A 14,057-nucleotide genomic window follows, 5' to 3' on the forward strand; every position below is an offset into this window, starting at 1 on the left:
GTGAGGGCCCATGTGATAGATTACCTCATGGGTGTTGAGCAGAAAATTCCAGACTGGTTGATTAAATTATGTTTCTGGGAGAATTTGAAAGGGAAGTTCGGTCAGGTATTAAATCCAGGTTTGGTATCACGGGCTTTAGCACAAGGTTTTTTTGTGACTGACTTCATTCACTTAACATAATGTGTTCAAGGTTCACCCATGCTGTATATATCATTTCTCCTAATGGCCAAATAATATTCCATTGTATGGCCATACCACATTTTCTTTATCCACTCATCAGCCAATGGGTAAAATTTTAAAAAGTGACTCTAGAACTTTATAGTGTCAAATATTTATGCTTGAAATGACTGAGCTCCTGAATGGTACTTGTACATTTTGGATTATATAGCAATTTCAACTTAATACCATATTTCCTTACCTACAGTGATGTCCACCCTTCTCTTTCTTACCCAGTCAGCCTCCTTGGGTGAGTTTATATCTGAACTCCCTTACCAATGATCACCATTAGCATTTTTTAATCCATATCTTGGAATTTTGCTCTTCTTCCCTCAACTGGATTGCAAGCATACTGAGTATAAGAAATACATATTAGACATCGTCGTTGTTCCCCACAGGGTCTCTAAAGTCCTTTTACACTAAGAGTGTTGCTAAATGTGCAGGACAAGGGCCTGTAAGAGTCAGAGCTGACCCATTCACACGGCTGGCTGTGATCACACGTCTTCAATTTGAACGTCTCTCCCCAACTCCTAGAAATGTGGAATATCTATGGGAGGCAGTCTGTAAACTCTTGACCTCCTTAATATAATGGGTAATGATGCTTCTGGTCTAATGCTGAAAAGATTGATACATTTTGCTTTAAGAGCTTTTTTTTTTAATTGGCCAGATAAAGCCATTTCTCTTTTTTTAAAAGAGGGGTAGGTTATTTTTTTAGAATTTGCTGTGCCATGGCTTCTACTGGGACATAAATTTGAAACTCTTCTAATTTTTAAAAGTTAGAACCGTATTTTGGATTATATAAGCGAAGATCAATGAATAGAGTTAACTCCGAAGCCTTGAAAAGAAGTCAGGTAATTGGTGGCTGCTCTTAACCCAATTCTATGCTGAACTTTGCAGTAAAAATCAGGGTGGGAATCGATTCAGCAGAATCCCATGTTTCATGTGGATTGCTGTGAAGGCTCTGGTCAAGTGATGTTCCCAGAAACAAAACAAGCTACCAACATAGAGAAAGTATTATTAAACTCTGTGTAACTAGGCAGTGATTTTTCTGCAAACATTGGTTGTAGAGGGGCTAGACCATAACACTTTAAATTGGAATGTACTTGTATTTCCGTGTGGTAAGATTTTGTATCACCTGTGAAATGACTTTGATCTGCTGGAATCAGTGATCATAAGATTTCAGATCTAATCTGTGATGCTGAAGCGATTTCAGCAGTTCTGTGTGAGACATACATTTCACCATCTGTTTGATTGAACAGACATCATACTAAGGCCTAGAGAAGTAATCTATTCTTTTTAAAAATATATATTTTATTGATTTTTTTACAGAGAGGAAGGGAGAGGGATAGAGAGTTAAAAATATCGATGAGCGAGAACATCAATCAGCTGCCTCCTGCACGCCCCCTACTGGGGATGTACATGCCCTTGACCTGAATCAAACCTGGGACCCTTGAGTCCGCAGGCCAACGTTCTATCCACTGAGCCAACCCGGTTAGGGCAGAGAAGTAATCTATTCTTTTTATCGTTCCTCATTTATTTTTTGCTTTCCCTCCTTTTCAAGTCTCTTTTCTACTTAACTTAGAAGGATAAAGCTACCATGAAGAATGTGCGGATTGGATATGTATTTGCGTGCAGGGTCTGGGATAGCCCACCTTCGGTGTAATCATTTTTTTTCTTTCTATGACATTATACTAGTTTAAAATGTGGTTATGGCTGAGAACTTTAACTCCCTTAGTCAGACAGGGTAAATTGGTTTTATAGTTGGTAATAGGTAATATTTCTTGAATGCTTACTGCACGCCAGGCACCACGCGTGTGCTTTTTGTGCATTATTTCACTTAGTCTTCTGAATATCGTTATGAGCGAGGAACCATTACGATCCCCCCCTTGATCGATGAGGAGGTCGGGGCTCTTAGAGAGGGCGGGTGACTTGCCAGGCCCTCTTCTCACCTGCGGGGCCTATGCTCTCGGCCACTCTCCTTGCTGCCTCCACATCTTTCAAGAATGCCCAAATGCGGCACATTCCCTAATTGTATAGCTCACCACATTCCACTAAGTCAGGGGAGATTGGCAGTGTGTCTTGGCCTGGTCTCTGAAATGCTGGAGTGGAATGCTGGATTCGGTTATTGCTTTATCTTCAAGAGGAACCCTCTGGGTTTCAGTTTCCTTATTTTTAAAATGTGGGACCATCCTGTACCACTGAGAAAACGGAGGCTCATGTGATGAAGCCCATAGCATAGTATTAATAAAACTCCTCCTGCTTCATACTGTGTAATGGATTTCATCAGGGAAGGAACGGATTCGTTTCTGTGCACTCAGCTCGAAGCCTGAATAAAGTCCATTCTGAACTAAAATGCAGAGACCCCTCCATCGGCTCACCCACAAACCTGCTCCTGTTTCTGTGCCCTGGTTTAGTCATTAACATGCGTTGCCACCCACTGGCTAGAAACCTCAGCATTGGCTCTGCTCCTCCCTCTGGTCTAATCGAGTCTCTCACTAATCTGCGAGCCCTGTGGAGTCTACCTCTGAGAGGTCTTTTGAGTCTTCCTCCCTGTGCTTCGCTGGCTCAGACAGTCCCCACCTGTTCTGGTCAGTTGCCTCTTGGCTCATCATCATCCTCACACCTATCTCCCATGAATTCCTTCCTCAGCACAGAGCTGGCCGGGGCCCTATTTTGCCTGCAGCTCCCTAGTGAGTTCTTGTTCTCTACTGATTACTATTAAGCCTTCTTAGCATGACGTTCACAAACTGGTTGTAAGCTGATTTCTGTACTGATTTCCCACTCCTCACCATACACCAGGGCACTTCCCCTGCCCTGGGCCTTCCTGGACAAGCTCTCACCAAATCCTTGTCCATATTTGACTTGGGATGCTTTTATTTCCTTCTTCTGTTTGTCAAAATCTGACTTGTTGCTGCCTCACCTCAATACAAATGAAGTGTTCTCTTCATACATTTGCCATCAGAATCTCCTGTCACCTTAAACAAATGCAATTTTATGAAAGTCCAATTTTATCGTAAAGGCAGGGTATTGTTTTCAGAAATGCTCATCACACACAATTTCTTTAAATAATTAAATTCCTAGGTATACTTAAAATACAGTCCTATATACAGTACTTTGGTTTACAGGAACACACCTGTGTTGGTAAGAAAAAACATATTCTGATATACACTCTGTCCGTCAGTGCATTAAAGAGCGAACAGGCTTGGGCAGTGCTCAGCACCAGGGGCCGTGAGGGACAGATGAGGAGGATGGTTCAGTAGCCCCGGGGAAGGCCTGAGGCCTACAGTCCGGTGGTCATTGGCTAGGTTACTGACCATCTGAATCCACAGCTGTGTCAAGGGCCAGGAAGAGGGCTGAGTTGAGATGACAAGTGGAGGACCGAGGCAAGTTCAAGTAGGAACCTGGTTCCAGGGTAGAGGGTCTGCGGCAGGTAATCATGATTCATGCCTGTGTGCTTTTCAGAACATCGAGCTGAAGGTTGAAGTGGAGAGCCTGAAACGAGAACTCCAGGACAAGAAACAGCATCTGGATAAAACTTGGTGAGTTGCAGTTTGCACTAGATGAGTTCTGGTCCCTTCCAGAGTCTGGCTCACTAACCCAAGAATAATAGATTTGGAACCAAATTCCTTTATCCTGAACTCTGGCATCTGGATGCCATGTCTAATTCAGGGCTCTGTTACTAAGTCTGACAGATCTTGCCATAGATGGATAAATTCACCAGACTTAAGTTTACAAACTTCCTCTTCAATAATCTACTGATATAACACCAAGGGCTGGCATAGAGTTTGGGGAAAATGGGCTTTCTCATACACTGCTGACGAGAGTATGAATTGTGGCCACATTTTTGGTATGTGGCACTACCTAAGTAAAAAAAAAAAAAATTTCCTCGGATCAAATAATCCTTAAAAGGATTCCTTACAAATAAAAATCTAAATCTATTCCTTACAAATAAAAACATGACTATGAAAGGATAAATGTGTAAAGATAATTACTTGATCATTATTTGTAATGGCAAAAACCTAGAAGCAACTATGCATCAATAGAGCAATGGTTGAAGGCATTTTGATCTACCCATACTGTGGAATATTATTCAGTCATTAAAAAGCATGAGTTAGCTCTATCCTGGTGGGAAGTCCCTGACAGACTAAGTGAGGGGGAAAAGTGCTGAGTGATGTTTATAGTGTCAGCCCCTTTGAGTAAAAGCAAACAGTGCTCTCTTTGTGTATATGTGTTTGTTTGATGCTGCATAGGAAGAAAACTGGAGAATTTCATATCAAATCCTTTAACATGCTTATATCAAGGGAGTGAGATTGGAGTTTGTGATGGGAAGGAGACTTGATTTTTTTTCTTTAAATAATTTTGTGTTGTTAAAATAGTTACTTTTATAATTTATAGTTTTTATAATTTAAAAACTGAGTTTTAAATGATAAGTATTATTAAAATTGCCATTAAAAATAATTTTCAGAGTGTATCCTGTGATCAGTTTACTTTCAATCTGATCTGTCAATCTTTCTATTGCTACTTCTCTTGACATTTAGGATGACTAGTCTAGCAAGGTCAGAATACTCAAAACCAGACTCAATAATACACAATATACTGGTGTTATTAAACACTTACTAAAGCATTAAGTGAGCTGATAGCTTTTAGGAAAACATAAAATAACAATTGAGTAATAGATTTTGAGATTTGTGTAATGCTTTAAAAATTTTTTATGTCATTTCAGCTTTTAATTAGATGGCATTATCTATTTTTAGGAATGAAAAAAGTAAGGTACAGGGTATTAAAGTCTTGTCAAATGAGTGGCAGAACCCACATCTTCTGGCATCAATTCAGCGCCTCTGACTTCACAACAGCTGTAGCCTCTTCAATCAGGAATTCCTGGCCAACTGAGCTACTCAGAAAATGTATAACTTCCATTCTCAAGATATTATAGTTAGCTTTTGTCTATTGCATTTATCAAAGAATATGGAGTCAAAGTAAAAGTTGATGATTTCTGAGGTCTACCTATTTAGGGGTCTTTCTACTTAGGGTTATTCTTTTGACTTGTGTCCCTTGTACAACTAAGACCCTTCTATCCCCCAGAGACTCAAGTTACATAAAGCCTTTGGATAGTACTGAGTAGTGTCCACCAGTAACTAAGGGATCCTGTCATCTTTAGGAAAGCTCCCTTTGGTCTCCATGGACACAGCCTTCTGGGTCAAATATTAAAGTACCACTCGGCTTGGGTAGGGTAGCTTTGATTTATGAAGGTACAATGGTGCTCTCTGCTCTGAGAACAAGAAGGTGGTCTGTGGTTCTCAACAAATGACTTACAGCAGGAATAAAACCAAACCGGAATTAAGATCATTCAGCACCCCATATTGCCCCCAAATTTCTAATCCTCAGACATCCACGGGCAGCTGTTGTTCGCTAAAAATAAGCTGGTGACACCTGACCCACTTTAGCGCCTGGACATTCATTCCTAAGGACGTCAGAGGACCAAAGCTAGGCCAGAACCCCGAGCCTCCGTAGATTAAATGTCTGCTCTCCGCAGGGAGAACTGGATGGGACGCTGGCCAGGTAGCCCAGATGCAGGGCAGGTATTTAGGAGTTACTGGCTATAAAGGAGGAGAGCATTTCTGTGGCTGCCCAAATGGGTATTCTGTCCCAGCAGTGAAAGGAATACTTTCAATGCAAATAGCAAGAAAGGCAGGGAACTAGCAAAGCACTCTGGGAGGATAAGCCTGAGTGGAAGAGTCCCTGGACAGAAGATAGTGGACATGGAGGCTGAGTTCTGAACAGTTTGCTGGCGACTCACCTTCCAAATGAACGATCCCCCCAGGAAGCTATAGGAATAATGAAGCCTCTTAGGGCAGGGATGGGGAAGGTCCGGCTCGCGGGCTGTAGAAGGCCCTCGAAATCATCTGGTCTGGCCCTGCCACGGCATTAGGGGTGAGCTAATTAAATGTTTGATGAAAATATAGCAGGCTAATGTTTAAGTTGATAATTTTGTATGGCCCACGAATGATGCTATACATATCCAAATGGCGCTTGGCAGAATAAAGTTCCCCACCCCTGCTCCAGGGAGTCAAGTGTATTCTGATGGACAAGCAACAAAAACTTAAGAGTTCCCGGAAAGGTTGGAAAAAGCAGTTCTGAAAATAGTCACAGAGGGAAAAAGCCTTCATTCTTCTCCTCATTCATCACTGTGTGAAACAGCCGACATGGGTTCACGAGCTAAATGACGTGACTGGCTCTGACTGGCCCGTGCTCTGCGGTTTCAGTGCCGATGCGGAGAACCTCAGCAGCCACAATGAGGCCGAGCTCCGGCGCCAGGTTGAGGAGAGGCAGCAGGAGACGCAGCATGTCTACGAGCTCCTGGAGAACAAGATCCAGCTTCTGCAGGAGGTAAGCAGGGGCCCAGGCCCAGGCTCCCTGCCCTGCTCCCTACTGCTCTGCCCCTGCATTCACCTTTCCTCCCCTCTCATGCTCCCCAAACGCATGGAGTGTCCCCGCGTTTTAGGGCTCTTAACCTCGGTGGGGACTTCGCAGTCTCTCAGTTTTTGTTCTTTTTGCAGGAATCCAGGCTAGCAAAGAATGAAGCTGCGCGGATGGCAGCTCTGGTGGAAGCAGAGAAAGAGTGTAACCTGGAGCTCTCGGAGAAACTGAAGGGAGTCACCAAGGACAGGGAAGATGTACCAGGAGACCGGGCCAGGCCCGACCAACACACGGAGGCCCTGGCCCAGAGGGACAAGTAGGTGCCTTTGGTGCTGTATTTGTCACCTGCCTTTTGCCTGTTCTCGAGGTTCTGAGTCACATAGCAGCTGCACTCTTCCCTTTTAAGGACTTACAGTGTCCATTTCTAAGACTCGGTGGCTCCCACAACCAAAGATTTTGTTTTTAGGGTTGCGTCTTCAATGGTATTCATGGAAAGAACTCATTTGTTGGCAATCGGGAGCCTTGTGTAGGTATAAATAGAACTAGGGTCCCACGGTGGCAAACGAGAGATGTGGATTTACTGATTGTACTGACATTTACTGAGCACCTGCTACATTCCAGACACGGGGCTGAGCACCACGGTTACAGATGAAAGACCCAGCTCTCTTATCGTGTTGCACAGTCTTAATAAGTTCTCTGATAGAAGTAACAGGGGATGCTTGGGGGACATGGAGGATTGTCATCTCTTCCGGACTAAATGTTTCTTAGAGGAGCTGAGATCTGAGCTGAGTTTTGAAGAATGGATAGAAGCTAGAAGAAAGCATAGGACGTGGGGGGAAGAGCAATGTTCTGTGCGAAGGAGAAACTGTGGAGGGGGAGACAGAGGGAAGGGCGTATTTCAAGGCCTGCGCGTGGTTCTACGTAACTAGAGCAGAGGGTCTGGGGAGGACTCGGGAGGGGTAAGCTGTGCTCACAGTGGGGTCTGATTGTGCCAGCTTTGTGCGCCATGATAAGGAACTTGAATTTGTTTCGAAAGGTAACTGGGCAGTTGTTAAGGCCACTACTGTCCAGGTTGCTACAGCAAAACTTCTAACTATTCTCTTCACTTCCGGTCCTGCCCCTCTACTGTCCATTCCTATCTAATAATGCAGAGCTGTTTTGAAGTGGAGAATTCAACATTATCAGAGAAACAGCAAGATATGCCTTGCGTGTTGTAGATAAGGAATAGCTGTTTATTTGAACCCATGGTTTGTATATTTCAACACGGCCTTCGGTCTTTTAACTTAATCCTAGTCTGAATGTCCAGCCTCTTCTCCAGCCATTGTCTCTCCGCCCCCCCCCCCCCCCCCGCCCCAGCCTTTCCCCCTTCTTTCTACCAATGACTCTTCCCCAAATATAACTTGTGTCTTCATACTTTCATTCCTCTGTTCAAGCTCTCCTTCTGAGCCTGCAAATAATCCAGTCTTCAAAAATCTCTTCTCCTGAGCTTTCCCCAGACTCTTTCCAGTCAAATTAATTGTTGTTGTTTTTAAAAAATCTGTCTTAAAAAAAAAATCTGTCTTCCTGTAGCTCCATGGCAGCACCCAATGTACTACAAGGTACACATACACCTGTGGTATGGCAGCACTTACTACATTCTATGACTATTATTTGTTTCTATTGCTGTCTCTGCACTCCCCAACTCTTGGCACACACACTAAAAGAATTAATGCTTTCACAGAGCAGAGATTGTGACTTTTCCAAACTTATATTCCCAGTACTTGGTAGAGTGCATTGAGTATACATAATGGCTATCTAAGAATTGTTTCTTGAGTGAAACAACAATAGCAACCGAAGAAACTGTAACTCCAGGGCCCTTATTTCCAGTTACATACCTATGGTCTATAGATCCATAGATTGGCTCCAGGAGGCTCGTAAACCTAGTGGCAATGTAAGCAAATTGTGTAAATGTTTGGGGGCTGGAGCAGAGCGTACATGGCTTTCTGAAGAAAAGAATCAAAGAGTTCAATGACCCCCAAAGCTAAAAACCTCCTGTATTGAGCCATGCTCTCTTTGGAGTGGGCTGAAGGTAGTAATAGTATCATGAACATAATTGTTCTTACTTTTTCTTCAATCCAGACAAATTGAAGAACTGAGTCAGAGCCTGGCTGCCCAGGAGAAGCTTGTAGAACAGCTCTCTCAAGAGAAACAACAGCTGCTACATCTGCTGGAGGAGCCAACTAGCATGGAAGTGCAGGTGAGGTTTGGGCTGTACTTCCGGAGGCACTCGCCTCGTGCTTTCGTGAGTCCTGCTTTCTTATATCCAAATGTATTAGCTATCTATTGCTGTGAAGCAAGTTACTACATACTTAGTGGTTTGAAACCATAGACATTTATTATCCCACAGTTTCTGTAGGTTAGCAGTCCAGGAATGGCTTGGCTGGTTTCTCTGCTCAGGGTCTCCCAAGTCTGAAATCAAAGTCGCAGCTGGGCTGCGTTCTCTTCTGGAGGCTCACTCGAGAACTGATACATGACCAAGCTCCCTCAGGTTGTTGGGACAATTTTTTTTTTAAAAAAGATATATATTTTATTGATTTTTTTACAGAGAGGAAGGGAGAGGGATAGAGAGTTAGAAACATCGATCAGCTGCCTCCTGCACACCCCCTACTGGGGATGTGCCCACAACCAAAGTACATGCCCTTGACCGGAATCGAACCTGGGACCCTTCGGTCCGCAGGCCGATGCTCTATCCACTGAGCCAAACCAGTCAGGGCAGAACAATTTTTTTTAATCCTCACTTGAAGATATATTTTGATTGATTGATTGATAGAGAACATCAATGCGAGAGAGAAACATCAGTCGGTTGCCTCTTGTACATGCCCCAGCTAGTGATGGAACCCACAAGCTAGGTATGTACTCTGACCGGGAATCGAACCTGCAACCTTTTGGTGTAGGGGATGACACTCCAACCAACTGAGCCACCCAGCCAGGGCAAGTCTCTTGGATTTTAATGAGGGACGCAAAGTGGTATGAAAGAATGAGCTCAGGTTTTGGAATTTGAATCTGAGTGTCAACACTTGTTTTATGTATAGTCTTGGGCACGTTACATAAACCCTCCAAGTGGTTTTCTCCTCTGTAAAATAGGCATTAAAATACCTCATGTTCGCTATTTGTACAGATGAGAAATAACATGTATGAGCTGTCTAGGGTATGACTTACAACATGGTAACTACTATCATCACTATCCCTATTAACAACCTGAAAGAGTAAGGCTGTTCCTAAGATGAGTAGCAGTTATAGAGACAGAGTCAGTCATATATTGCAAACCTCGCTCACATTGCAACTGTCTTTGCTTTATAACAAGGACAAAATTAATAAATATAGCTGTTGTTTATTAGTGAGATTAATGGTCATAATTCTCCCTTCAGACCTGTTAGCCTTGCACATAAAAAAACTATTTTATAGACAAAAACTGAACTCAGAGTTGTCAATTTGAGTTATTGCTCATCAGGTGGACCACACTGGAGTATGAATGGTTCAGAGCAAATTGATCACAGTGATAATTATCTCCCACTTTAATCTCTTAGACAAAAAGAAGTATTGAAGCACTTTCTGTAATATCTTGGGAACATTTAATCACTCAAATGGTTCAGCTATTAAAATATAAAACATATCCCAAGTGTAATTTAAAATATTTATCAATGAATATTCAACAACTTTTCTGTAGTAATGAAATCAGCACATATTGTACCATTTTCTATGTATCAGGTGTGGCTCTAAATATCTTATACATTAACTCAAATCAACAAGTCTGAAAACAACCCTGTGAAGTATATTGACATAGGAGGCATAAGAAGAGAGTAATTTATAATAAAATAATGTTTTTTTAATATGTAAGTTCTTGAGCACAATTATATTAAAAAGACAAAGAAATAGGTGCTTATAACTGTAACAGAAAGCACTGTGACTATCACAGCCTCAAATGCAGTCTGCCTTTATAAGTGATGTTACAACATGCAGGCATGTTCTGTTGGCACTTCAGAAATGGCAAGTGGCAATGCTGTTAGTAATGAGTTAGTGGTGATGCCAACATGATAATGAGCCATCGGTGATGCCAAAACTCTTGGTAAGTTTCCAAGTGAAACAAAACCAGTTCTCTCCTAATTTACACAGCAGTTCGACTCATGGAAAATTTAGTGTATATTAGTATGTCCATATATACAGTAGAATTAAGTCCTCAGTTCAGATGATTATGTAAACAGTTTTATTACTTCCATCAGTGCCCCGTGGAAGATTTGAAAGTCATTCAAATGTCATGCTTTGTCCATTGCAAGTTATGTAGCACCCTTTGTCCCACTCATTATTGGGATGACAATGAAAACAAGAAACACCCCCATGAATTTGCAGAATTCACCAACGGAGATTGTACAGTTGCTCAGTAGAACCATGGCCTAAGGGGTCCTAGCCTCCAAAGGGTTAATAGTCCAATAAAAGATTGGCATGTAAAGAATTAAAATAAAGGATGATAAATAAAGACATAGAAATATACGTGCAATGCTAAAGGGACCCATCAATTACAGGGAATAAGTCAGAGAAAGCCTCACTCACCTGGACCCGGCCTTAAAGATTGAGTACACCCGACATAAAATTGGAGAAGTGCATTCTAAGCAAGGGGAACAATATATGCATAGTGAAGGAATTGCTATTACCAAACATATATGCTAAATGTTGGAGAGTGAAATACATAGCTGGAACGTCCCACACATGTCACGCTAAGGACTTCATGTTGTAGGCAACTGAGAATTTTTAAAAAATTAAGCAAGGGGAATAAAAGCATCTGATGTATTTTAGGAAGATAATCCTGGTGGTTGTTTAGACTGATTGACTGAGCAGATATTTGATGTCATGCCTCGAGGCAGTAAATGGTGGTCTGACACAGCTAATACCTGGCTTCATCTGCTCCATTCTGTGAACTGAGTAGAGGCATAAAGATGATGATACAACCAGTTGTAAGGCGCTTTGTCTCCCCCCTCTGTATGCAGTAGTGCGTGGCAACTCTTGCTATTTGTGACACCGGAAGGCTTTGCTCTGGGTGTTCCCCCGTATCTGCAAATAGTAGCTGCATTTTAGTTTCTGCAAATAAGACGCACGGCTTTGATACAGATTAGTTGACTCACCTGATTTTATTATCCCTCTGTTTCCCTTTTCCATTCTACCAAGACATCGCACAGCATCACTGCAGCTGGAGTGTGCTCGCACAATACTTCTGAGCTTCTATTAGATAATTAACTTCATAGAACAACGACAAAAATGCCCTAAGCTTAACATGCCACCGACTGACAATACTGCGTTGGCCTCCCGTCCTCTGTATCCACTCGGGTCGCTAGCATGCTGTGATCGGGGTGCTTGGGAGCTGTTTGAGGTGGCTGTCCCCCTTTTCACTAGGGAGTCAGAGAACCGAATGGAGCGAAGTTTACAAAGCATCGCTCTCTTCCTTGGTGAAGGCGTCCTCAGCGTTGCAGGGGAAAGCTGGCAGTGGCACCGGTGACGGGTATTATTCCCTTTACAGAATGGCAGGAGCTTCATCTCACAGAACCTTTTAAATGAAACCATTCCTGGAGGGTGTGCAGGCAAGGGAAACGATGTGCCTGCAAAGGACAGTCTAGAGCAGCGGTTCTCAACCTGGGGGTCGAACGACCCTTTCACAGGAGTCGCCTAAGACCATCGGAAAGCACATATATAATTACATATTGTTTCTGTGATTAATCACTGTGCTTTAATTATGTTCAATTTGTAACAATGCAAATACATCCTGCATATCAGGTATTTACTTGACGATTCATAACAGTAGCAAAATCACAGTTATGAAGTAGCAACGAAAATAATTTTATGGTTGGGGGTCAACACACATGAGGAACTGTATTAAAGGGTCGCGGCATTAGGAAGGTTGAGAACCACTGGTCTAGAGGAACTCTTGTTTTGTGTCTTCCCCCTTTCCTTCTCCATTCCCCCCCAGTATAAGGTGATATTCATTACCATGCAATTTCACTGTGGCTGGCCTGAGAATGAAACCGAACAACAGAATTCGGGAGAGGCATGCATTCAACAATCCGGCACTCACACAAAGCAGCAGACACGAAGCCATTGCATTTATGGCTTGTTTGGAACCCAATGCAAATAACGCTGCTGTTCAATGAGGCATGATTCCTAAAATAGCAAACATTCCAGCGTTACCATGGAGAGATCTGAAGTAGAGGTTAAGGCAATAATGTGCTCCAAAGCTCAAGGCAGAGACTGAAAACCTTGCAGGGATTAGTAGTTCAGGCAGCCCCAGCCAACTTCATATGAGATTTTTTTTTTTCAGAGCAGCTTTTCTGCATCCCCATCTTAAGCTGATGAATGTTGAAGCTAGAGACTCATTGACAAAACGTCATTCAACATCCCTGTCTCCCAGACATAACCCCCATTGATAACATGTATCAGAAACAGGTCTTATCAGCTAAGACAATCATAGTTCTTGAACATCAAAGGAAGTGGAAAAAGAAGGGCCTTCTTTATAGCTTCATTGAAAATGCTTATTGAGCATTTACAGTGGAGATAGTATGCACAATGATTAGAGGAGTAAGCTTCTACTAAGGTTTCCAGAACCTGAAATGGAAAGCATAGTGAAAATGTGAAGCAACGTTTCTGGATAAGCCAAAGATGTTCAGAAAAAGGATGGAATGAATGTAGTGTTTGGTTTGATAGGGAAGGATTCTGGGGAGTTAAAGGCAACAACTCTGACATTTACACGTCCATCCAGGTAGAGAAATTATACAACCAAGTTTCTCTCTCCTGCTGATGTATCTCTAGCTTTATACATTGTTAACCAATGCTCTCCTCCTTCAAATCCTGTCCCCTCTCACCTGTGTTCCGATTGCAGAAGAGTTTTCTCAAGTCACCTAAACTCAGCAGGTCCCGAATCAAATTTTTCATTATCTTTTTGCAAATAGACTGACGCTTCAACTTGACATTTCTGCTCATTTAGACTACTTTATCTACCAGTTTTCCAGACCAAAAACCTTACCTCCATTTTCAATCCTTCTTTTCGTTCATCCTCTCTGCATATACGTCATCAAGTCCCACTGATCATGCCTTCAAACTGATTCACACCACTTTCTTCCCATTTCCACCCCAGACTTCTATTACCCCACAGATGAATAACTGCAGTGGTGTTTTAGCAGGTCTTCCTGTAATCATCCCCACATCTCTTCCTGAAAGTCTAATTTCTGACCTTTTGACAAAGATTTTGAATGTTGCCTGGCTAATCTTCCCAAAACAAAGTTTTCATCATGCCATTCTCTGCTCAAGTTTATAACATTAAGTCCTGGTTCTAGTTGCCAAGGCCCTCGATAGCACCACAGCACAGTCTGGCTTACCGCTGGCCCTTCACACATGTTTTTTGA

General features: G+C 42.5%; 1 protein-coding gene across 11 annotated transcripts in view; it reads left to right on the forward strand.

Moving 5' to 3' along the window:
- The window catches only part of LOC132220444 (myomegalin-like), a 154,572-nt gene that overhangs the window by 69,715 nt on the left and 70,800 nt on the right, over positions 1–14,057 (forward strand). For 9 of the 11 annotated variants that reach the window (XM_059673531.1, XM_059673524.1, XM_059673532.1 and 6 more), the window contains 4 exons: positions 3,679–3,755; positions 6,480–6,603; positions 6,774–6,949; positions 8,752–8,869. In XM_059673531.1, the coding sequence (XP_059529514.1) occupies positions 3,679–3,755; positions 6,480–6,603; positions 6,774–6,949; positions 8,752–8,869 (495 nt within the window). Of the gene's footprint in view, positions 1–3,678; positions 3,756–6,479; positions 6,604–6,773; positions 6,954–8,751; positions 8,870–11,832; positions 12,049–14,057 lie in introns of those variants that run through there. The other 2 variants (XM_059673541.1, XM_059673542.1) reach the window with 2 other exon arrangements.

This window comes from Myotis daubentonii, chromosome 18, assembly GCF_963259705.1.
Source record: "Myotis daubentonii chromosome 18, mMyoDau2.1, whole genome shotgun sequence".
In the NCBI taxonomy this organism is placed as follows: Eukaryota; Metazoa; Chordata; class Mammalia; order Chiroptera; family Vespertilionidae; genus Myotis; species Myotis daubentonii.